General features: G+C 51.2%; 3 protein-coding genes across 52 annotated transcripts in view; all 3 read right to left on the reverse strand.

Annotated features, from left to right (window-relative positions):
* AGK (acylglycerol kinase) overlaps positions 1 to 24,080 on the reverse strand; it is a 985,672-nt gene that overhangs the window by 942,674 nt on the left and 18,918 nt on the right. The window lies entirely within an intron of this gene.
* Positions 1 to 24,080, reverse strand: part of NDUFB2 (NADH:ubiquinone oxidoreductase subunit B2) — a 1,166,996-nt gene that overhangs the window by 12,311 nt on the left and 1,130,605 nt on the right. The window lies entirely within an intron of this gene.
* ADCK2 (aarF domain containing kinase 2) lies at positions 140 to 22,834 on the reverse strand. Its single transcript, XM_050782246.1, has 8 exons — positions 21,521 to 22,834; positions 21,024 to 21,170; positions 16,511 to 16,639; positions 14,568 to 14,663; positions 8,773 to 9,024; positions 6,355 to 6,483; positions 5,262 to 5,315; positions 140 to 586 (listed from the first exon to the last, which is right to left on the reverse strand). The coding sequence occupies exons 1-8, from the start codon at positions 22,451 to 22,453 to the stop codon at positions 446 to 448; spliced, it is 1,881 nt and encodes a 626-aa protein (XP_050638203.1). The 5' UTR covers positions 22,454 to 22,834; the 3' UTR covers positions 140 to 445.

Raw genomic sequence — 24,080 nt, forward strand, 5'->3', positions numbered from 1 at the left:
CGCGCACGCGCGCGCACACACACACACTAAGGAGCAATAGGACTTGATGGCATTTTCTAACCTAAATATCAAAGTCTGGGAACTACCAGCAGGACCCACCTGACCAGGGAGTACAGCGGGTCAAGAAAAGAGAAAAACAGGAAAACAAAATAAATTTATTCGTCCTCCTACACAGAACATTTTCCCTGAAGGAGAGTGTCCCTGGCACCTGGCCCAGCTTCCACAATGGAATGGATAGGCCCCTTCCCTCCTTTTACTCCCTAATTGGCCCAAAGCTTTTGAACAGACCCTCAAACCAAGCGGAGGAAGCCATGATGTGCCTTCTACCACTGGAGGGTCACATTTGAAATTGGTGTCCCAATTTTAAACATCCCAGCTGCCATAGGAGAGGCTCTTGGAAGTGGCCTCCAGCTCTTGACAAAGGCCCACACAGGCCACTGCCCCATCACGGAGGGCACACTGGGCCTGTGAGGAGGAAGGGCCTCGCTGCCTCCAGGATGTCCAGTTTGGGGTCCAGCGAGCGGCCAAGCCCCTCCAACACCATGATGGCAAATACAATGGAGGCAAAGTTGCTCTCAAGCTTTACCTGGAACAGAAAAACAGAACAGTTCATCTCGGAACCTACTGATACAGGGACGTGTGTCCTGGATAATCACCTTGCTATCCACTCTCAGCCCCCCTCAGACCTGCCCACGGGATGTTTACCATCTACCTGACATTCTGTTCTCTACCGCATCATCTCCCCAACCATCTCATCTACTCGCCCAGCCTCCCATCTACTGGACACACTAAGGAAAAATCTAGGGGTGCAGAATATACTTTTCTAGGTTTGTGTCCATTTGTGCGTATGAATGAATGACCAAATAAATCTTTCACACACATCCCAGACACTATACATTTAAATACAAGTCATTCTTCAAAACCTATGGTAACCTGTATGTATGTATGTATGTATGTATTTTATAGACAGGGTCTCACTGTCACCTAGGCTGGAGTGCACTGGCAAGATCACAGCTCACTGCAGCCTTGAGCCCCTGGACTTAAGGGATCCTTCTGCCTCAGCCTCCTGAGACTGGGACTCTTTTGTAAACAGAGGGTCTTGCAATGTTGACGAGGCTGATCTCGAACTCCTGGCCCCAAGGAATCCTCCCACCTTGGCCGCCCCAAGTGCTGAGATTAGAGGCAGGAGCCACGTCAGCTGGTCTACAATAGCCTTTTTAAGAGACAACACACAGGCTAGGCGCGGTGGCTCATGCCTGTGATCCCAGCACTTTGGGAGGCCAAGGTGAGTGGATCATGAGGTCAGGAGATCGACACCATCCTGGCTAACACAGTGAAACCCTGTCTCTACTAAAAATACAAAAAAAATAGCCGGGCATGGTGGCGGGCACCTGTGGTCCCAGCTACTCGGGAAGCTGAGGCAGGAGAATGGCGTGAACCCAGGAGGTGGAGCTTGCAGTGAGCCGAGATTGCACCACTGCACTCCAGTCTGGGCAAGAGAGTGAAACTGCATCTCAAAAAAATAAAAAACAAATAAGAGACAATACACAATTGACTGCTCAAACAGGGTACAGCTATCCCTTCAGAGCCAGATTAGTAGTAATAGCAATTGACATGGATTATTCAACTGTTCTTCAAAAGTATCATCATTATCCCCATTCTATAGAGAAAGAAGCTGTGGCTCAGAGAGGTTCAATGACTTGCTCAAGGCCACTGAGTGAGGAGGAATAGAGCCAGATTTAAACCTAGAAGAACAGGAATCTGCTTTTTAAGTGGACAGAAGGTCAGGAAATGGAAGGTTGAATCATGGGAAATATTCTTTGTTAGAAATTTAAAAGTATTTGTCTCCATTAAGGGCTGGAAGGTTGTCGGGGGTTGGGCTGATCCAGAAGCAGCAGCATGTGGAGCCCAGGAGCAGCTTGTGGAGTTCCAGCCTGGCGGACTGGCCACACAGGCTCTGGTCCGGCTGGGAACCCAGGGCTCCAACACCTCTGGGAATGCTTTCATTCTGAAGCTGGGTGGTGGGTTCTTGGTGTGGATTGGATTCCTTTACCTCTATGTTACTGTCAAATACTTTATTTTTAAAAATTAAGTGCTACCTGAATAGATATTTCTTCTAAGGAAGATATATTATATAAATGGCCAACTGGCATATGAAAAGATGTTCAACATCATGAATCAGTAGAGAAATGCAATCAAAACCACAATGAGACATCACCTCACACCCATTAGGATGGCCATGAAAAACAAAACAAAATGACAACTGTGGGTGAGGATGAGAAAACGACCTCTTCTGTACTGTTGGTGGGCATATAAAATGGTACAGCTCCTATGGAAGTTCCTCAAAAACTAAAAACATACCATAGGATCCAGAAAACCCATTTTGGGGTATATGTTTAAAAATTGGAAAGCCAGAATACAATTTATAGACTTTACTGGCTACATTAAACATTTTTAAAACTTTTCTAAAATTTGAAAGTAGGATCTTGGAAAGGTATTTACACATTCATGTTCACTGCAGCGTTATTCACTACAACCGAGCAGTGGAAACAACCCAGTGAACATCAACAGAGTAACAGGCCGGGTGCGGCGGCTCACACCTGTCATCCCAGCACTTCGGGAGGCCGAGGCGGGCGCATCACCTGAGGTCAGGAGTTCGAGACCAGCCTGGCCAACATGGCAAAGCCCCATCTCTACTAAAAATACAAAAATTAGCTGGGCATGGTGGCGGGTGCCTGTAATCCCAGTTACTTGGGAGGCTGAGGCACGAGAATCGCTTGAACCCAGGAAGCAGAGGTTGCAGTGAGCCAAGATTGCACCACTGCACTCCAGCCTGGCGAAAGAGTGAGACCCTGTCTCAAAAGGAAATCCTGTCACATGTTACAACATGGATGAAACCTGGGGACACTATATTGAGTAAAACAAGCCAATCACAAAAGGACAATATACTGTATAATTCCGCTTATATGAAATATCTAGAGTAGCCAAAATCATGGAAACATAAAACAGCATGGTGGTTCCCAGGGCTGGGTGGAGAGGGGAATGGGGAGCTAGTCAATTTGCACAATGCTATACTATGCGTCTGGAGAGGGTTGGGGGGTAAATTTTCTGTGTTTTTCATCACAATGAAAAATTTGTAAATGTTTTCAAACTTAAGTGCCTAGTGAAGTGCTTAGAATGCAGTAGCTGCCCTAGACCCTCTGTCTGCTCTTCCATCCTAGGAACAGCAGCAGCAAACACTCAAGGCCCCTCACCCACCATGCCCCAAACTATGTGGGGAGCAGATGTTCAGAGTGAGCCACGGAGGCAGGAGGACCCAGCAGCAGGCGGGGGCTCGGCCCATGTGGCCACAGGTGAGCTGCTCGGCCTCTCAGCTTTGGTGCCTGCCTCTTGGAACACTGAGGGGATAAACTGGATACTAATAGATGTCATATAGCTAAGGGCGGTACCACAGGGCAAGCAGAGGGGGCCACAGCACAGCCCTGTAAGTACAATCACCACGGCCTCTGCGGGCTGAGAACTGCTGGCACAGGTCAGCGCTGCTGGGCGAAGGGGCTGACGTGAGCCTTTCCGCCTGCTCCAGGCCCCGTGCTCTCAGCTCCCAAGAGTGCACATCCATTCCTGTTCCTCCCTGAGCCACTCGCTAGCAATGGTTGAGGCTCTCCCCTAAGACTAAGGCAACACTTAAGCTGTTTTTACAACAGAACTTTGCCAAAGTTTTAGAAAGCATAAAAAAGTTTTTCACCAAAAACTAAAAACAAACAAAAAACCCCACCAACAAAGCCAGCCCAAGCTCTGGAGTTAGAGAGACAGGGGTCCAGACTGTGGCTTCACCATGCACAGGACATGGATAGTTACTTAACCTCTGTCCTCCGTCTCCTGGTGGGGACAAAACCGTGGGGCTCCTACCCGCCTGTGGGACTGTCCTGAGATTGAGCTGAGGTGTGTGGAAAGCACCTGGCCTTTCCCAGATGGTGAGCTTCACACACACACCAGTGGCAGCCCTAACTGCTCCCATCACTCCTGGGGGCCCTAACTGCTCCCGTCAGTCCTGAGGGACCCTTCGGTCTGTATCTCAGTTGAGTCCCAAGCACATGGCTATTGCAGAGCACTGTGGGAGCAGCAGAGCCAGCACCTGGCCTGGGTCCTGGGTCCTATGACAAACCCTGGCTCTGCTGTGAGGTCGACCAGATGAGCTGCCCACCTGTCCTCCAGCATACCCACTGCAGGATGAAGGGGCCAGAGCAGACACAAAGCTCCTTTCTGGCTCTTACTTCTGTGTTATTATTCTTGCCAGCTGCTGCCATTTCCACGTAATGTTTCCTTCTTAGAATGTAGACCCTCAACAGATGCAATGGAAAGGGCCATCTTCCGACAAGGTCCTCCCTTCTCCACCTTCAACACTGCTTACCCCTGGCCAGCAGCCTTAGTTTAAAGAGTGCCCGAGACTAGGCTCCATGACAAGGCAACAGAGCCAGGACACAGGCTAAGATGAACCATGAGGCCAGCTCCCTCTAATAGACTGCAGCAGCCAGGCAGGGGCCACAACAGTCCTGCTAGGGTCTCTGAAAGCACCAGGACACGAGGCATGACCCTCTCAAGTGGACCCTGGACCCCAGGACTTCATTCCACCAGGAAAGAGCTAAGCATGATTTACATTAACACAAGCATCAAGAATGTGAACCAAGGAGGGAAAGACATGAAAAGCCAGAGGTAGAGGCTGTTTCTACATTTTAAAATACACTTTTCTACATTTAAATGTCACAGATACTTAGACTACACCGACTTGACAGATACACAGACTAACTGTGCTACAAAGCACTTGTTGCAAATGGCTTGTTACTAAAAATGCCTTCAAAATATATAATAGGCCGGGCGCAGTGGCTCATGCCTGTAATCCCAACACTTTGGGAGGCTGAGAAGGGTGGATCACCTGAGGTCAGGAGTTTGAGACCAGCCTGGCCAACATAGTGAAAAAAAAAAAAAAATACAAAAATTAGCCAGGCGTGGAGGTGCGTGCCTGTAATCCCAGCTACTAAGGAGACTGAGGCAAGAAACTCACTGGAACCCGGGAAGCAGAGGCTGCAGTCAGCCAAGATTGTGCCACTGCACTCGAGCCTGGGCAACAGAGTGAGACTGTGTCTCAAAAAAAAAAAAAAAAACAACATATAATAGAAGCACTTCCCACTACCCTGTGTCCTCCCCTCCCACCCTGCCCCGTCCCACCTTCCCCAGAGACCTCCTCTCTGACTGGCCCTCACCTTGTGAGTCATCAGCAACTTAAAGACACTGGAGAGAAGGCTGGACACATGAAGCTGGAAAAACAAAATAAAGGCTAATGCAGACCACAGAGCCTTCCAGAACCGATTCTTTCCCACCACCCACACACTCTCAGCCCCAGGATCCCACCCCACTCCCCCGCCAGGGCATACATACATCAGTGAGCGCAAAAGGGACCATCTGACAAACTTGGAAAGGACTCCTCCAGCACAAGCCCAACTCCCACCTCAAGACTCGGTCACAGAGGCCTTTGGAGGACAAGCTTTTGAGCCCCACCCACCCCATCCCTGAAGCAACCACAAAAATCACACCTGCCTGTAATCCTAGCACTTTGGGAGGCCAAGGCGGGAGGATCACTTGAGGTCAGGAGTTCGAGACCAGCCTGGCCAACATGGTGAAACCCCATTTCTACTAAAAATATAAAAATTAGCCGGACGTGGTAGCGGATGCCTGTAGTCCCAGCTACTCAGGAGCCAGAGGCAGGAGAATTTGCTTGAACCTGGGAGGTGGAGGTTGCAGTGAGCCAAGATCGCACCACTACACTCCAACTTGGGTGACACAGCAAGACTCCGTCTCAAAAAAATTTAAAAAAATAATCACACCTGGATAGACTAGATCAGCAGGGCCAGCGTGCCAGTGGCCACTCCTTGTCTGACCCATTCCTGTTAATGTGGCCATGAACTTGGGGATAAAACAGTCACATGTGCTAGAACTGTGTGTAAAATACAAAGCAGGCTCTGGCTTGGGTTTAAATAAGGGACATGTGCATTGGGCACATCATTTGGCTGCTTGGAGACCACAGTCCTCCCTCCCTGTGTGCTTGGCTGTCCCCAAATGAACAGTGACCCTGGATGAGGAAGGAGCTGCAGCCTCCTAAGTGGCACTGCACAAAGAGGCCCCCTTGAGCACCAGGAACTTCATCGGGCCTCCTCATGCCTGGAAGATGTGGGGTGGCTCTTTTTTTGCTTTAACACTCACACCCCTCGTAAAGAGATCTCCCTTAGGCCCAGGATCTGCTCTGCCCCAGGCCAGGTATGGACACCCCGGCCCCCGTTCCGCAAGTAACCTGCCCACCTTCTCCAGGGTGATGGTGTTCTTCCTGGCCTGGGTCACCAGCGTGGCCATCTCGGTTTTGAACCCCTCCACATCCCTGCACTCGCTGGCCCGGGCATGATGCAGGATCAGCTCAGCCACTCTCTGGCCCTGAAAGATGCAAAAGAAAAGGGACTTGGAGTGGAGCGAGCATAAACCTGGACGTGGTGCCCAAGCGTCTTTCTCATCTCAGCAGCTCCACCCTGACTTTTCTGGCATCTTGCTTTTGGCTCTTCCTCCTCGGGCTGTGACGTTTTCCCTTTGCCCAAACCCACAGGGAGGAATGCCCCCACTCCTGCTGCACTGCACCTCAGTGCTTAACCTTGGCCCAGGGGACACTTTCAAACCAACTTCAGGCCCCAGCTTTGGATTTGCCCTCTCGGAGGCGGGGACTGTCCTGCATTTTGCTGTTTTAATCCCAACATTTTGGGAGGCCGAGGCAGGTGGATCACCTGCGGTCAGGAGTTCAAGGCAGCCTGACCAACATGGTGAAACCCCATCTCTGCTAAAAATAGAAAAATTAGCCGGGCGTGGTGGTAGACGCCTGTAATCCCAGCTACCTGGGAGGCTGAGGCAGGAGAATTACTTGAACCTGAGAGGTAGAGGTTGCAGTGAGCTGAGATTGTGCCACTGCACTCCAGCCCAGGTGACAGAGTGAGATTCCATCTCAAAAAAATAATTAATTAATTTTAAAAAAAAAAACAAAAAAAAACACAGTTCTCTTTTTTCCAGCGTTCTTCTTGCTGGAGAATTCTTTGCCAGCTGGCCAGAGCATCTCCTCACAGTCACCCTCGATGTAGTCCTTTCACTTGACTCTGCAGAGGCCTTGCCGAATGCCTTTTCTCTGAATAATCATTCTCAACCACTGCAGCCCCTCAGAATTACAGGGGAGGCTGCAAAAACTACTCATGTCCCCACGTCGGACGTGCCAGCATGCTGTGCCCCACTTAGAGGCTGTGTTCTCTATGCTGTCACATCTCACCAGCCTGCCACCTTGAAGCAGGTAGCACACACCAAGGGCAGCCATAATCTGGTCAAGAAGCCAGCGTTCCTGGTGACCACCTGGATGTTTGCTGGAGAAGGACCAGAAATTACTAACACGAAACAGCACTTGTTTATTCCCATGGTCCCAAACCATTTGCCACTCAGAACTGGCCTGATTCGCACCCAACACCTGCTAACAGAAAGCCCCGTAAGGGCAGCCTAGCCTCCTGTCCTCCTGCCTCCCTCCACTCGTTTCCGGCAGGCTGGCAAGTGTGAGCATTGATAAGAATGACTGGGCTAATGAGACCTGTCCTGTGTCAAGACAGAGACATTCCGGCCGGGTGCAGTGGCTCACACCTGTAATCCCAGCACTTTGGGAAGCTGAGGCAGGCGGATCACCTGAGGTCAGGAGTTCGAGATCAGCCTGGCCAACATGGTGAAACCCCATCTCTACTAAAAATACAAAAAGTAGCCAGGCATGGTGGCATGTGCCTGTAATCCCTGCTACTCAGGAGGCATAGCAGGAGAATTGCTTGAATCCAGGAGGTGAAGGTTGCAGTGAGCCGAGATCACTCCACGGCACTCCAGCCTGGGTGACAGAGTGAGACTCTGTCTCAAAAAAAAAGACAGAGACAGAGGCATTCCCCAGAGTACAAAAGATTTGCCCTCCACCCAGCCTGTAGTCCTAGCTACTCAGGAGGCTGAGATGGGAGGATGGCTTGAGCCCAAGGCAGCCTGCACAATATAGCAAGACCCCATCTCCATTAATTTTTTGAAACTTTAAAATAAAAACAAGGTCTCTCTCTGTCACCCTGGCTGGAGAGCAGTGCAATCCTAGTTCACCACAGCCTTGAACTCCTGAGCTCAAGCGATTCTCTCACCTCAGCCTCCCAAGTAGCTGCGACCACAGGTGCACACCACCAAGCCTGGCTTTTTCTTTTCTTTTTTTTTTTTGAAATGGAGTCTCACTCTTTCACCCAGGCTGGAGTGAAGTGGCCTGATCTCAGCTTACTGCAACCTCTGCTCCCTGGAGTTCAAGCGATTCTCCTACCTCAGCCTCCTAAGTAGCTGGGATTACAGGCGCACGCCACCATGCCCGGCTAATTTTGTATTTTTGTAGAGACCATGTTGGCCAGGCTGGACTCGAACTCCTGACCTCAAGTGATCGACCCGCCCTGGCCTCCCAAAGTGCCGAGATTACAGGCATGAGCCACTGTGCCTGGCCTATTTTCTTATTTTTTATAGAGACAGGGTATCACTATGTTGCTCGGGCTGGCCTTGAACTCCTGGGCTCAAGCAATCCTCCCGCCTCAGGCTTCCAAAGTGCTGGGATTACAGGTCTGAGACACCATGCCTCACCAACTTTTTTAATTTAAAAAAATTCACCCCAACTTCTGTGGTCCCAGTGAGTCTCACCTGCCCCATCACCACAGCCATGAAAACTGCCCGGAAATTCCTCAGGTCGGAGGCCTGCAGCTCCGCCACAATGCCAGCATCCAGCAGCACCAGTCGCAGTGGGCACAGGGAAGATGGCACGGCCACCACCAGAGTGTCACAGACGTCCGCCTGCTGCAGCTGCGCCTCCCGACTCGAGGACAGGCTGTCGGCACCCTGGACCAGGATGTTTCCAGGGTGAAGGTCCGCATGCACAAAGTTATCCACAAATATCTGGAAGGAGATCACACTGCTCATGAGTGAGTCACCCCTACAGCACCACCAAGCCACACAGAAAGAAAGTTGCTGGGTGACAATAAATTCCCAGCAATCTATCAGCCACAAAGAGGTGCATGTCCTAAAGACCTTTCTTGTTTAGATGTCAACTCAGAATTTGTACAGGATGAGCTAAGTTAAAGTTTCAAAATAAAAATTATTTTCAAAGCATTTTAAAAAGATTATAAAGGGGCTGGTCTCAGTGGCTTTACACAATCCCAGCACTTTGGGAGGCCAATGAAGGAGGGTCACTTGAGCCCAGGAGTTCAAGATTACTCAAGTTCAAGATCATAGTTCAAGAGCTATGATCATGCCACTGCACCCCAGCCTGGGTGACACAGCAGGACCCCATCTTGTAAAAATAAATAAATAAGGCTGGGTGTGGTGGCTCACGCCTGTAATCCCAGCACTTTGGGAGACTGAGGTGGGTGGATCACTTGAGGTCAGGAGTTAAAGACCAGCCTGGCCAACAAGGTGAAACCTTGCCTCTACTAAAAATACAAAAATTAGCTGGGCGTGGTGGCACATGCCTATAAATCCCAGCTACCAAGTAGAGGCAGGGCAGGAGAATGGCTTGAACCTGGGAGGCAGAGGTTGGAGTGAGCCGAGATCATGCCACTGCACTCCAGTCTGGGCAACAGAGCGAGACTCCGTCTCAAAAAATATATAATAAAAATAAATAAAATAAAAAGCCTAAGGCCAAACTGCATTTGAAATGCCTTATTTTTACTTTATGAGTTGAATCATTAATATTCTAACTAAAATAATTAGCTACTTATTAAAGACTTTCGGCCGGGCGCGGTGGCTCATGCCTGTAATCCCAGCACTTTGGGAGGCCGAGGCGGGTGGATCACGAGGTCAGGAGATTGAGACCATCCTGGCTAACATGGTGAAACCCCGTCTCTACTAAAAATACAAAAAAAAATTAGCCGGGCACGGTGGCGGGTGCCTGTGGTCCCAGCTACTCGGGAGGCTGAGGCAGGAGAATGTCGTGAACCCGGGAGGCAGAGCTTGCAGTGAGCCAAGATCGCACCACTGCACTCCAGCCTGGGCGACTGAGCAAGATTCCATCTCAAAAAAAGAAAAAAAAAAAATAGATTTTCCCCAAACCTCTATGTTCTTAAAACTCATAGAATTGCATTTCTTTAAAAACAGCTCATAAATCAGACTTTCCCTCCATTACTTCAACCTGTCCACATCAGTGAGGTGTGAGAGCGAGTGCCACTAGCAGCCACGTGCACACAGAGCCCTTCTGTGGAGGAGGACACAGTTCTCAGGACATACTGGCATGCAGAATTGGAGGAGCAGGAAGGACACAGCTTTGAACCTGCTAAACTGGACAGCAACCCCCAGGGATTGTGTTGGATTCAGGCATGGCTTGTGGAACAGGAATCAGCCTCCAATAATCAGTCATCTCAGAGGTCAGAGAAACCCCAGCAATCCTTCCACAGGAGATGAGAGGAGAGACCAAGGCAGGAGCAGAACAGCTGCTGGTGGATGGGCTCTCGGGACTGCTTCCAGCTGACACAGGGCCCCAAGCACCATGGATCCCTCCTCCCTGTAGATCCAGGCCATAGACCCCATCCCTCATGGCGGCAGACCATGAAAGGACTGTCCTAATCCAGATTGTAGCTTTGGTAGGGATAAGGGAAGCTGCTACCCATGTGAAAATCCTGGGACCTAGGGGGCTGGAACCTGCACACCTGCAGGACATGGTCACCAAAGGCTGGGCTGACCCTCCAGCAAGGCTAGCGCCTCCTAAGTAGGTCACTAATCTTGGCCCTGGTATACTTTTTTTTTTTCTTTCTGAGACTGAGTCTCACTCTGTTGCCCAGGCTAGAGTATAATGGTCTGATCTCAGCTCATTGCAACCTCCACTTCTTGGGTTCAAGCGATTCTCCTGCCTCAGCCTCCCAAGTAGCTGGGACTACAGGCAGGCACCACCACACCTGGCTAATTTTTTGTAGTTTTAGTAGAGATGGGTTTCACCACGTTGGCCAGGCTGGTCTGAACTCCTGACCTCAAGTGATCTGCCCGCCTCAGCCTCCCAAAGTGCTGGGATTACAGGAGTGAGCCATCATGCCTGGCCTGGCCTGGTATACTTTTAAAATTTCACTGAGCATAATTTAAGATCTATGCACTTTATAGAATGTTGCTGTAAATCAGTTTGTTTGTTTTTTTTTAAGTTTCTGAATCTTCTGGAACCTTGCCTTCAGCTCCACCCAGGGTCTCATGCCCCGATCCTGACCCCAAAACTGGAGCCCTCTCATCCTCTCTCCTCTCCTGGTGCTGCTTCATGCTGCTTCTCCCCTGGCTACATCCCTCTTGTGCCCCTTGGAGCCCTGTTCCTGTGGACAAAGTCCTCTTGCCACTAGGTTCTAACTGCAACTACTGAATTGAAACCTAGGTGTGCCTCAACAATCCTGCTTCTCCAGGAGCCAGAGGGGTGGGAGCTGCTGACTCCCCATCCCACAGGCCCTGGGATGGAGTGGAGTTGGGGTTGGAGAGGAGTCACCTGAGCCTACCCCTAAAACGGCTCTCAGCCTTCTGCACGTGCGTGCGTGCTGTCAGCCTGCAGGACTCCACCTGTTCTGAGCGACCCTGCTGCGGGGACTCCAAATGTGCCTCCACCCACAGCTCCATCTCTGACTCCTCAATTCATTCTCCAGCTCTCACCACATGCCTGGGTCTTCGCTACCATGATTCTTTGCCTCTGAGACCTAGGTATTCTTCCTCCCTATCCACCTCGACCCTGTCACCTATTCCTGTCATCCATCCCTTCAACCACTGTCCTCCGTCCCAACCACCAGAAAGACCAGACCCCCAACAATCTAAGATCTTCTTCCTTTGGTCCTGCATGGGGGCTGCTAACAATGCTGGGTCACAATTACTACCAATAAAGGCAGCCATAACTAGCGTGGCTTAGGACTCACTGTGGCTTCTTAGGAATTTCCACTCCTTTAACCATCATGCGGACCCTATGAGGAAGGCACTTCTTATCCTCTTTTGAAAGATAAGAAGCCTGAGGACAAAGGTTAAGTAACTGGCCCCAGACACTCCTCTCTGCCCCGAGCTAGTAAGCTGGAAGCTGAGATTTGAACTCAAAACAAATCCTGCTCTGGGCTCCCAGCTCCTAACCCCCAGGCTACACTGCAAATAGGCAAAACACCCCCTCTGCCTCTCCCACACCAACATGGCTTGCCCCTCCTGACGACCATCCACATTTTCCAAGTAGCTCTTTCTAGTCCCAGGGCAGCAGTTTCAAACCTCTCTATTCTCTTTAAACCTCCTCTCCCACAACCCTCTGCATCCTACTCTCAGCAGAGAACAATGGCCCCTCTTAGTTCACAAGGAAATAGAAGGTTTCCCCTGGAAGCACCATCAAATCCTGTCCCTGTGCCTGTAAGTTTCTCCATCCCTCCAGCCCAGGGTTTCTCAGTCTATTGCTGGGGGTGGGGACGGCCGTCCCTGCACTCTGGGGTGGTAAGCTCCTGGCTTCTTCCTGACAGGTGCCAGCAGCACCCCCGACCCCCAACTATAACAACCAAGAATGTCTCCAGACATCACCAGGTGTCCCCTGGTAGACAAAACCACCCTGTTGTAAACCACGGCTCTGGCCTTTGTGAAACAAAGAATGCCCTCCTGATGCAGCCAGGCCCTTCTTCAGCTGGGGGGCCTTCAGAATCCTCGCTGGTAGATACAGGAAAGACAAAACCTACCAAGAGTTCTTAGGAGGTGGAAACACTTGAACATGTTCAAATGTCCAAGAATCAAAATCTACCTTCTGGCTCCCCTGACTCTCGTCTCACCCTCCCGCTCCAACTCCATGAAGCGGACATGAGGTTGTGACATTAGGGCATTCCTCAGCATAAAAACCTCCTATGTCTTTTTATGGTTTTTTGTTTTTGTTTTTGTTTTTTTAGATGGAGCTCTGTCGCCAGGCCGGAGTGCAGTGCCGTGATCTCAGCTCACTGCAATCTCTGCCTCCTGGGTTCAAGCAATTCCCCTGCCTCAGTCTCCCGAGTAGCTGGGACTGCCACCACCTCATGGTGGTAGTTTTTGTATTTTTGGTGCTAATTTTTGTTGTTTTTTTTTTTTTTTTTGTAGTGACAGGGTTTCGAAATGTTGCTCAGGCTGGTCTCAAACCCCTGGGCTCAAGCAATCTCCCCGCCTCAGCCTCCTGAAGTGCTGGGATTACAGGCACGAGCCACTGCGCCCAGCCAACACTCTCCTATGTCCTAATCTGGGCACTGGGATGCTTTTTAAAAATTCACTAAGCATCATTTAAGATCTGAGTACCTTATATTTAAATATTATTGGAATTCAATTTTTTAAAGTTAAGGGCAAAAAGCTTCAAAATGAACTTATCTGCCCTTGGATTAAAGTCCAAACTCTTTCATATATTTACTAGACCCTTCGTGATCAGGCCCCTTTCACCTCCTCAGCCTCAGCAATCACTGCTCCTCCTTCAAACTCTCTTGCAAGCCATACTAAGTGCTTTCATCTCTCCAAGGGCATCATGCAGTAGCTCACCCAGGCCTCGGCAAAAGCTGTTCTCTCTGGACAACTCCCTGCCACCTGTCCTTATGCAGTGACACCTAGACCTTCACACTGTAGCCAAGATGGAGCCACTTCCTGAGTGAATCCCTGGGTTAGCATAAGCCCCTCCGAAATGACCCTTTGGCACCCTGCACCTATCCCTATAAATCAGTGACTTAGTCGTAGCCTGTCTTCCCAAGGAACAGTATGTCATGAGCATTGTAATTGTGTCTATTTTGCTCACTACTGTAATCCCAGCCCTTAATTCAGTGCTTGGCACCTAGCAGGTGCTCAATAAACATGTGCTGAACAAATGAGCAAAGCAGCATTTAAAATATGATATTGTCTCAGCTGTTCGCTAAACTACAGGCAATGCTGGCAGAACTGGGTCATGGTCACCCTTCTGCCCACAGCACACAGAGCCTGAGCCACTGACAAAGTACTTAAGAGGCTGGGCACAGTGGCTCATGCCTGTAATCCCAACACTTTGGGAGGGAGGCCAAGGTGGGAGAATCACTTGGGCCCAGGAGTTCAAGACTCCCCTGGACAACATAGTGAGACCCTGCCCCTACAAAACAATTTTTAAAATTAGCCAGGGTTGGTGGCTCATGTTTGTAGTCCCAGCTACTCAGGAGGCTGAGGAGTGAGGAGGGAGGATCACCTGAGCCCAAGAGGTTGAGGCTGTAGTGCGTGGAGATTTTGCCACTGTACTCCAGCCTGGGCAACAGAATGAGACCCTATCTTAAAAAAGGAAAAAAAAAAAAAAAAAAAAAAGTGCTTCACAGACACCATGGACATATGGCCATTTATGGTAGCCTCCACTCTTTCTAGGACAGACTTTCTCAACCTGGCAGCTTGCTGCTTGGCTCTCCTTCCCACCCAGATAGCCAGAGTCCCAGCCCACTCCCCATCTGCAAGCTGACCACATGCTGGGCCTGAGCCCACTCCAGCCATGAGCTCACCATCTTCAGGAGCATGTTGATCCCCAGCCGTGCGATCTTCCTCTTCAAGTCCACAGGAATTCCTGCCTGCTGGTAACTGGACACAGGCACACTCTCCTTCAGAAAGACCAGGGAGAGAACAGCTTAATCCCAGCCAGCCTGTGATGCCGGCTCCTCCTCCCACGTGGCACTACAGCACTGACTTCTCACTGATTAGGAAGTAACCCAAAGAGTTCTTCCTTTCCTAGAACCCATCTGTCATTCAGCCATGTGCAGTGGCTCACACCTGTAATCCTAGCACCTTGGGAGGCCAACGTGGGTGGATCGCTTGGCCCAGGGATTCAAGACCAGCCCGGACAACATGGTAAAACCCCATCTCTACAAAAAATACCAAAATTAGCCATGGGTGGTGGTGCACAACTGTGGTCCCAGCTACTCAAGAGGCTGAGGTGGAAGAACCACCTCAGCTCGGAAAGTCACAGTTTCAGTGAGCTGAGACTGCGCCACTGCACTCTAGCCTGAGTGACAGGGACTCTGTCTCAAACAAAACAAAACAAAAATCTGTCATCCACACATTGATTTGAACTTCTTTACATTCCCTCCTATAACAGCTATCAGAAGGATGACAAGTCACATAGGTTTACTGGAAAGGAAACTTATCAATCCTGCTACTGAAGATAAGAGATGTGATGTCCTGAAACAATAGGGGCGGGCATCAGAGAATTGGTTTCTGGGCAAGAATCAGCCAGTGGGGATCTGGGCAATATAAGGAGACCCCATCTCTACAAAAAAAAAAAAAAAAAAAAAAAGTAGCCAGGTGTGGTGGCTAACACCTATAATCCTAGCACTTTGGGAAACCAAGGCAGGAGGATCACTTGAACTCGGGAGTTTGAGACCAGCCTAGGCAACGGGGTGAAACTCAGGCTCTACAAAAAAATACAAAAATTAGTCAGACATGGTGGCTTGTGCCTATGGTCCCAGCTACTTGGGAGGCTGAGGTGGAAGGATCACTTGAGCCCAGGAGGTGGAGGCTGCAGTGAGCCGAGATCATGCCACTGTACCACAGCCTGGGCAAGAGAGCAAGACCTTGTCTCAAAAAAAAAAAAATTGTCAAAACAACCCATGGAGATAGATCTTGTTATCCCTAATTAACAAATGAAGGCATCAAAGCCCAGAGAAGTTAAGCAGCTTGCTCAAGTTCACACAGCTAGGAACACTGCGTGGTTCACGTCATGTTCATGAGATTCCCTGAATCTCACATCACCATCTGTAAAGAGGAGGCTGGGCTGGGTGCAGTGGCTCACGCCTGTAATCCCAGCACTTTGGGAGGCCGAGGCGGGCAGATCACTTGTGGTCAGGAGTTCAAGACCAGCCTGGCCAACGTGGCAAAACTCCATCTCTACTAAAAAATACAAAAATTAGCCAGGTGTGGTGGCACGCACCTGTAATCCCAGCTACTTGGGAGGCTGAGGCACGAGAATCACTTGAACCTGGGAGGCGGAGGTTGCAGTGAACTGAGATCATGCCACTGCACTCTAACCTGGGCTTCAGAGTGAGACTCTGTCTCAAAAAAAAAAAAGAGAGAGAGAAGGCTGAACTAGAGTAGAGGATAGCTAGGGCAAGTGAGATGACACAAGGTTGTTCAGCACTTTCTCTGTGCCCAGCTCCTCGTTTTGCATTCAGTGTGTCATTTACTCCTGAGACAATCCTGTAAGGCAGGTCACTAGCTAATAAAACGGGAGAGTAGATTTTCAAATCTAGGAGGTCGGGCCACACCCAGTGCTCTCAGCTACCTCACTACAACACTGCCTCCCCCACCCCCGAGGCCAACACGTCCCAGCTCCTCACAATTTTACCACACAAATCCCATCCTCTCTCCAGACTGAAGCCTTTCTGTGGGCTGGAGACGACCCCACTGCAAGTGGCAAGCGAAAGGTATGGCCAGGCAAAGCCACCACTCTTACTTCATACGTTTCCACCAAGACTTCCCTGGTGACAAAGGGGCGCAGAGGGGTGGGGAACTTGACAGCTTTCACATTCTGGAAGTTGACCTGGAAGTGTTCTAGATTCTGAGCTTCATAACGCAGGTCGATCTACAGAGAAATGAACAGAAAGGAGGGCTAGTCTGGGCACAGTCACACTGACATCTGCAATGCCAAGGAGCCGGCAAGTCATGAGATCCACCCCACCTTCCCCACCAGCTTGCCCCACAGGACTTGTCCAGAAACTCAGGAGGCAAAATCCGTGGGCTACAGCCTGCCCCAACAATCCCAGATCTCTGTGTGAATTCCTGGAGGCTGCAGACAGCAGGTGCCCTGGTGGGCTTTGGGCTGTACTGCTTCTCCGCTACTCTCGCCCTTGCCACCCGTCTGCTTCACACCAGCCCACGGGTCCCTTCTCCGTCTCCCTGGGATCTGGCTTCTCTAGGCCCAGCCCCCAGCCCTCTCTTTCCATGAGGGCCAGCATGCTGTAGCCACTTCCACACAGGGCTCCCCGTCTCACAGCAGCTCTCCACCCACCGCATCAACATTGCCACCGCTACTCTCCCCAGCCACCACTCAACAGACCCAAAGGACCAGTTCCAGGTTTATCATCAACCTCTGTGGGCATCCGGGGCTGGTGCTGCTGCTGACCTGGCTCTTCGTGGTGGCTCTTTCTCTGGCACCTGCCCTTCACTCTCCCGGCGTCCCTGCTGCCTCTCACTGTCCTGTCTTGGCCGGGTCTCCTGTACCCCCAGGAGCTGATGTCCTTTCTCCTGACTGAAGTCAGCGTGTGTGCCCCCTTGACATCCACCAAGCCCTCAGCCGGTGCCTCCTCTGACAGCACCTTGATCCCCAGGTCAGATCTCAATGCCAGCCTCCAGAGTGACATATCCAATGACACCTGGATGTGGCCCGGTGGGAGCCCAGAGACCCTGAAGCTCAACATCTAAATGGAATTTCCCTTCACCATCCCCACACATTCAGTCACCTTTGAGTCCCCAGATCACGCCTTCTCTCTTCCCGTCCGTGCACAGCAACGGCCCAGTGCCATCAAGTCTGCAGACCTCACCGCCCTCAGATCAGTCCCTCTCCCACAATGCCATTCCCAAGGCACATGCCCTCAGATCCCGTCACCTGAGCTCAAACAGAGGTGCCTCGGGTGTGCTCCTTGACTCATCCTTCCCCTCCGATCCATCACCTTCATGGTGAAGTCTGCACTCCTTAGAATGGCATCCAGGTGGGTCATGATTTGGCCCCTACTTCTCTGTCCAGGTCCATCTCTCATGGCACCTTCCCCTTCCTTTTACCACCCAAGACCTGGCCTCACCCAACTCCACAGAGTGCTCAACATCCCAGAGTGGCTAACACCCCCAGCTCTCCTCTGGCTTCTTTACTGCCTCTGATTGGAATGTTATTCCCCCACTTGGTCCAACTGCAAACACCAGTCACCTTTCAATACGCAGCTCAAGCCAAGGACAGCAACCACGTCCTCCTCCGAGCCCTGCTGAACCATGCTCAGGTTCAGCCAGGCTCAGGTTCATTGCTTCCAGGGCCTCCCTCAGATACCAGATGGCTCAGTCCCTGACTTAAAATTGCATAGTATTTGCATATAACCTATGCATATCCTCCCACATACTTTAAATCATCTCTAGATTATTTATAATACCTAACACAACCTAAACACTCTGTAAATCATTGTTAAACTGCATTGTTAAGGGAATAATGCAAGAAAAAAAAAGTCTATACATGTTCAATACAGATGCAACTATCATATACCTAACTACATTTTTTATTGAATCCAGGGATACACAACCCATGGACAGAGGGCTAACTGTCTTTCTTTTTTTTTTTTCAGATGGAGGCTTGCTCTGTTGCCCAGCCTGGAGTGCAAAAGCGTGATCTTGGCTCACTGCATCCTCCGCCTCCCGGGTTCAAGTGATTCTCCTGCCTCAGCCTCTCGAGTAGCTGGGATTACAGGTGTGTGCCACCATGCCCGGCTAATTTTTGTATTTTTAGTAGAGACAGTGTTTCGCCATGTTGGCCAGGCTGGTCTTGAACTCCTGACTTCAAGTGATCCACCTGCCACTGCCTCCCAAAGTGCTAGGATTACAGGTGTAAGCCACTGTGCCTGGCCCTGACTGTCTTTCTTAAGGATAGGAAAGCTCACTTGTTTTCTTTGTTTACCAGCTTCTAACAGAGTTTGGTTTTTGTTTTTTTTTTTTAAATGGGGTCTCCCTCTGTCACCCAGGCTGGAGTGCAGTGGCGTGATCATGGTTCACTGCAAACTCTGCCTCCCAGATTCAAGCGATTCTCCCACCTCAGCCTCCTGAGTAGCTGGGCTACAGACAAGCACCACCATGCCTGGCTAATTTTTTGTATTTTTAGTAGAGATGAGGTTTCACCATGTTGCCCAAACTGGTCTCAAACTCCTATCAAGCAATCCAGCCACCTCAGCCTCCCAAAGTCCTGAGATTACACGCATGAGCCACCGCACCCAGCCCTAACAGAGATTTTAGTCACTATTACATAAATTTATAAATGAATGGAGAGACACTCACACACTATATCCAGACCCACAACTCTAAGGTTTCCAGCCTAGGAACGTGATGGGACTACTGACAGATGGAGAGAGGCTTAGTAGGAAGAGCTGATTTTTTAAGGCAAATGGGGTATAATTCAGAGACGTGAGTTTGAAGTGATGGAACCACATGATGTCTGTCAGACTTCTGCAAGGGGAACTGAAACTCAGATGAGTGGGAAGATTGAGAGGAATTAATGCAGAGATGGTTGTTGGAATTGATGCCATTTTCTCTGTTTTAATTTGCTTTTATTATCCAATTACATTGCTCTGTAGCTATGAATGTTTGTGTCCCCCCAAAATTCCTGTGTTGAAATGCTAAGCCCTAAGGTGATGGTATTAGGAGATGAGGCCTTTAGGAGGTGATTAGGTCATGAGAGCAGAGCCTGCATGAATGGATTAGCACCTTTACACAAGGGACCCAAGACAGATCCCTTACCCCTTCCACCATGTGATGACACAGAAGGTGCCAATTATGAACCACAAAGTGAGGCCTCACCAGACACCAAATCTGCCGATGCCTTGATCTAGAATTTTCAGCCTCCAGAACCTCGAGAAATACATTTCTGTTGTTTGTAAGCTACTTAGTTTATGGTATTCTGTCTGAACAGACTAAGAGACTTTCTGAACATTAGAATGAATCCCTAGGACTTAAAATCTTAAATCAGAGGCTCTAAACAAAGACTTGGCAGGTTGCTTCTGAAAACCTGCCAATTTCTGCACTACCCAACAAGGAGCCAACAGGTGCCTACGTGGAGCCCCACCTCTCAGTGTGTTTGCTAAGTCTGTATCCTTATACAAATGTCCCAAGGGCCCTGAGCATGAAGGAGGTCCTTGTTGACTCAATTTGCCCTGGAATCAAAGCAGAACAAAGGCACGGTGTGTGACTTTGCTAATTATTTTCTCACTCTGGAGTCAGTGATTATGGCAGAAATAATGCTAGATGCTCTCCACCAGAATCATTTCCTTTTCCTCCCTGGCACAAAGGAAGATGGTGTTTCCCAAGCTCACAGTTAACACTGGGCCCATGCGGTTAAAGCTCTGATCAGTGAACGGGGAAGAAGCGATGTTTGCCACTTCCAGGTCTGGCCACAAAATCTCTTATGTGACCCTGCATGGCCTCTCCCTTCAATCCACGCTGACCCCAGATGACACATGTCGAAGGAGGCAGTGCCAAACTTGGGAAGAAATTGAGTCCCCTGAAACTAGGGAGTAGAGCTTCCTCTCTTGACCGGGCACGGTGGCTTAGGTCTGTTATCTCAGCACTTTGGAAGGCGGAGGAGGGAGAATGGCTTGAGCCCAGGAGTTCGAGATCAGCTTGGGCAACATAGCAAGACCCTGTCTCTATTTTTAAAACAATAAAATAAAGAGCTCCCTTTCTCTGCCTCAGTTCACCTGCATAGAACTTTGTTTTTTGTTTTTTTCTTTTGAGATGGAGTCTCGCTCTGTCGCCCAGGCTGGAGTGCAGTGGTGCGATCTCAGCTCCCTGCAACCTCCGTCTCAGGTTCAAGCAATTCTCATGCCTCAGTCTCCTGAGTAGCTGGGAATACAGGCATGTACCACCACGCCCAGCTAATTTTTGTATTTTTAGTAGAGACAGTGTTACACCATATTGGCCAGGTTGATCTCGAACTCCTGGCCTCAAGTGATCAACCCGCCTCAGCCTCCCAAAGCGCTAGGATTACACACATGAGCCACCACTCTCGGCCAGAATTTTGATATAAGCAAAAACTTAACTCGTTGCATTAAGCCACTGAGATTTGGGTGTTCTCTGTTTTATCAGCTAGTGTTACCAGCTCTAACACATCACATGAGCTATGACATACCGGAAAATTATTCATTCAACATTTACTAAGCAGCAGCTAATGGCAAGAACTATGTTAGGTGCTAGTTACAGCTGAGGGGAGGAGAACTCACCTGTTGGACCATCAGCTTCTCAAATTCCTCCACAATCTCAGGCAAGCTAAGCCACTTGATGCCTGGCAAAAGTCCGAGGACTCGGCTGCCAATCTTCATCAGCAGCAGGTCCATATGCACCTGAGCGAGCAGGCCAGGGTGTAACACCTGTCGGAAAGAGGAACCGTGAGACAGGAGGAGAAATCCGCTGGACACATTTTACCCAGCCAGGGCTGGGTCCCACCATCCAAGGAAGAGCCAGGTGGTTTCTCATCAAAGGAAAGAGAATGTGGTCCTGACTTCCAAGCAGCTAGTTCACTCCAGACCCACTTCATTTTCCTCTATCAGATTATTCACAGCACCACTTCAAGCCAATAAATGAAACAGCTTGCATGAAATAAGCTCTCAGATATTGGTAAGGCAAATAGAAATAAACGTGGGGGCGATTTGCATGGCGGGTGTTTCTGATCTGAGAAAGCTCAGTGGAGAGGTGAGCTGTGAGCTCTCAGAGCACTTACTTTCACTGCCACGGGGATGAGGTGACCTGGCTCAAGTTGGTGGCCAGGGACCTGAGCCTGAGACACCCCTGCGTTTGATCCAACCAGGTCAGCTTCAGGGAGGAGCAGCCTTTCTAGAAACGACTGGTCTGCGAGATTTCCTGGAGGTTTCCGGCCATTTCCAAGGTATCCAAAGAGCTCTCTCAGGCCCCCGACTGCCCCAGCATCTGGGAAGGGCGGCAGACAGGAGGCCCTGCCAAGTCTCTGGACGCTGTCAGTCTCCAGGAAGGCAGTGTTGGCGTAGGCTTTGTACACCTGGGCCACGCAGCCTGAGCCCACAGGTTCCCGGTTCTCAAAAGAGAGGATGCTCCCCCAGTCCTCCCCAAAAGCCTGCCGAAGGAAGCGCTCAGTGTGAGCCCACGGGTGGGGGGTCACTCGGACATGCAGCTTGGAAAACTGGGCACAGAAAGCCTCGGAAAACAGATCGCGCCGGGTGCTGGCCCACTGGCCCAGTTTGATGTAGGTTGGGCCTGAGGTCTCGGTGGCTTTCAGAAGCAGGTGGAGCCAGAGGGTGGAGACGCTGGGAGCCAGGTAGGTGAGGGGGTAGAGGAGAAGGAGGGGGAAGAATTTCACCAACAGAGCGCCGGCGCGAAGCCAGAGGCGGAGATGCAGGAAGACGCCGCCCAGAGGTCCCGCTCGGGGGAGGCTCTCAGCGAGCCCCGCGCCGGCCGCTGCGCTGCAGCGGACCCTTTGCCGACCCAGGACGTCAGTGGCCCCCTCACCCACGTCCCCGCACACGGAGACGACCTTGGGCAAAGTACCCAGCAGAAGCCAGCAGAGCCTGGCATCGCGAGGGCACTCGGAGGGCCTCAGGAGGCTGAGTCCCTGTCTGAGCTCGAAGCACCTCAGGTGCGACAGGCAAACCCTGACGGAGACGCGCCAGGGCGCCACCATCCTCCCGAGGCCCGCGGCCCAAGCAGCCCGCCCTCCACTTCAGGGGCGCCCGCTCAGGCGAGGCTGCGGTGAAGCCGAAGCCCGGCCCTGCACCCGCTGGCGGAGCTGCCCATCCGAGCCGGCTCCGCGCCCCGCTCCCGCCCGCACCTCGCAGGGCCTCAGGCCGGAGGCCCGCGCCCCGCCTGACACCCGCCGGCCGCGCCGAGCCGCACGGAAGGGGCTGTCAGACCGCACCAACTGCGGAACGGGAGGAGCCAGGACCCACGCGAAGCCAGGCCCCGGGCGCGCGCGACCTGAGCGACGGGGCCGCGCGGGCGGAGGCAGGGGCCGGGCAGCCGCAGGGTCACCGCGCTTCCAGGCGCCAGTGCGAGACAGCTGGGGAGCGGGCACCAGCCCACGGCGCGGGCGCGGCGGGACCGGGAGGGCGGGGCGCAGCGTTGGGGGCGGAGCGTGGAGGGCGGGAGGCGCGTCGGGGGCGGAGCCTCGGGGGCGGGCGGGGGTGCAGGCGAAGGGAACCCAGGCACCGAGGGCTGTGGTGGAGGGGAGGGGCGCAGGAGATGAGTGGGACGGGTTCGGCCACTGGGTTGTAAGCGCCATTGCAAAATTACAACAGATAATGAAAGAGATCTGACCTAACCAACTCCATCTTCCTTCTAACCTCCAAGCTGTCCTTGCTCATTCCTGGGCGTAGGCTGAACTAACTTTGGGAGGAACTTAGTTTATACTTTATAGTTTAAAACAAAGATGATAACAGCCCTTTCTTAAAACAAACCTCCTTCTTGCCTGGGGAATAGACTGTCTTTGTAGGACTAACAAATTAACCACAAGATTAGAAAGTATGGTTTAGGAGTCCGGCAGCTGGAGGCTGCAAGATCCTGACCCTCCCTAAACTGCTCATAAGATCAGCGCTCAAGATATTTTGCAGACCCTGCCCTTGATGGATCAACTGACACCTCCCAGATCGACAAACCGGGTTATCTGATCTTGGGCCCCCACTCGGGAACTAACTTAGCGCAAGAGGACAGCTTCAATTCCCTAAGATTTCATCTCTGACCCAACCAGTCAGCACTCTCCACTCATTGGCCTTCCCCCACCCACCAAGTTGTCCTTAAAAACTCTGCTCCCCGAATGCTCGGGGAGACTGACCTGAGTAAGAATAAAACTCCCGTCTCCTGTGCAGCCGGATCTGTGTGAATTACTCCTTCTCTATTGCAATTCCCCTGTCTTGATAAATCGGCTCTGTCTAGGCAGCGGGCAAGGTGAACCCGCTGGGCTGTTACAGGGTGGCCTGGGGGGGCAGAGGGCTGGGTGCTGGGCGGTGAGGGTCGCGGGGAGCAGAGGGTCGGTGACAGAGGCCTGGGCAGCCAGGGTCTTCCGGGAGAGCCCCGGACCCGCCCCTTAAAGAGGACGGCGACCCCAGGCCGAGACCGCCCTGCGCTTGAGTCCTGGGTCCCGGGGAACAAAACGCAAAGGCACCTTCTATGTCCCCCTCCGCACGTCTGTCTCCCCACTGACGTCTTCGTATCTTTCATTATTCCAAAGAGCGTGGCTGAAAAGTATGAAGGCAGGTTCTGAACACAGGTTCGCTTTTCAGCGGGGGTTTGGGGGGCGGTGTTGGATGGGGGAA

Source organism: Macaca thibetana, chromosome 3 (assembly GCF_024542745.1).
Source record: "Macaca thibetana thibetana isolate TM-01 chromosome 3, ASM2454274v1, whole genome shotgun sequence".
NCBI classification, from domain to species: domain Eukaryota; kingdom Metazoa; phylum Chordata; class Mammalia; order Primates; family Cercopithecidae; genus Macaca; species Macaca thibetana.

Coding starts and splice junctions, on each gene's coding strand:
- ADCK2 (XM_050782246.1), bottom strand. CDS start 22,453: ATGGTGGCGCCCTGGCGCGTCTCCGTCAGGGTTTGCCTGTCGCACCTG. Junction 21,171..21,520: donor TCATCCCCGTGGCAGTGAAA/GTAAGTGCTCTG, acceptor TCTTTCCGACAG/GTGTTACACCCTGGCCTGCT. Junction 14,664..16,510: donor TCTTGGTGGAAACGTATGAA/GTAAGAGTGGTG, acceptor GTCTTTCTGAAG/GAGAGTGTGCCTGTGTCCAG.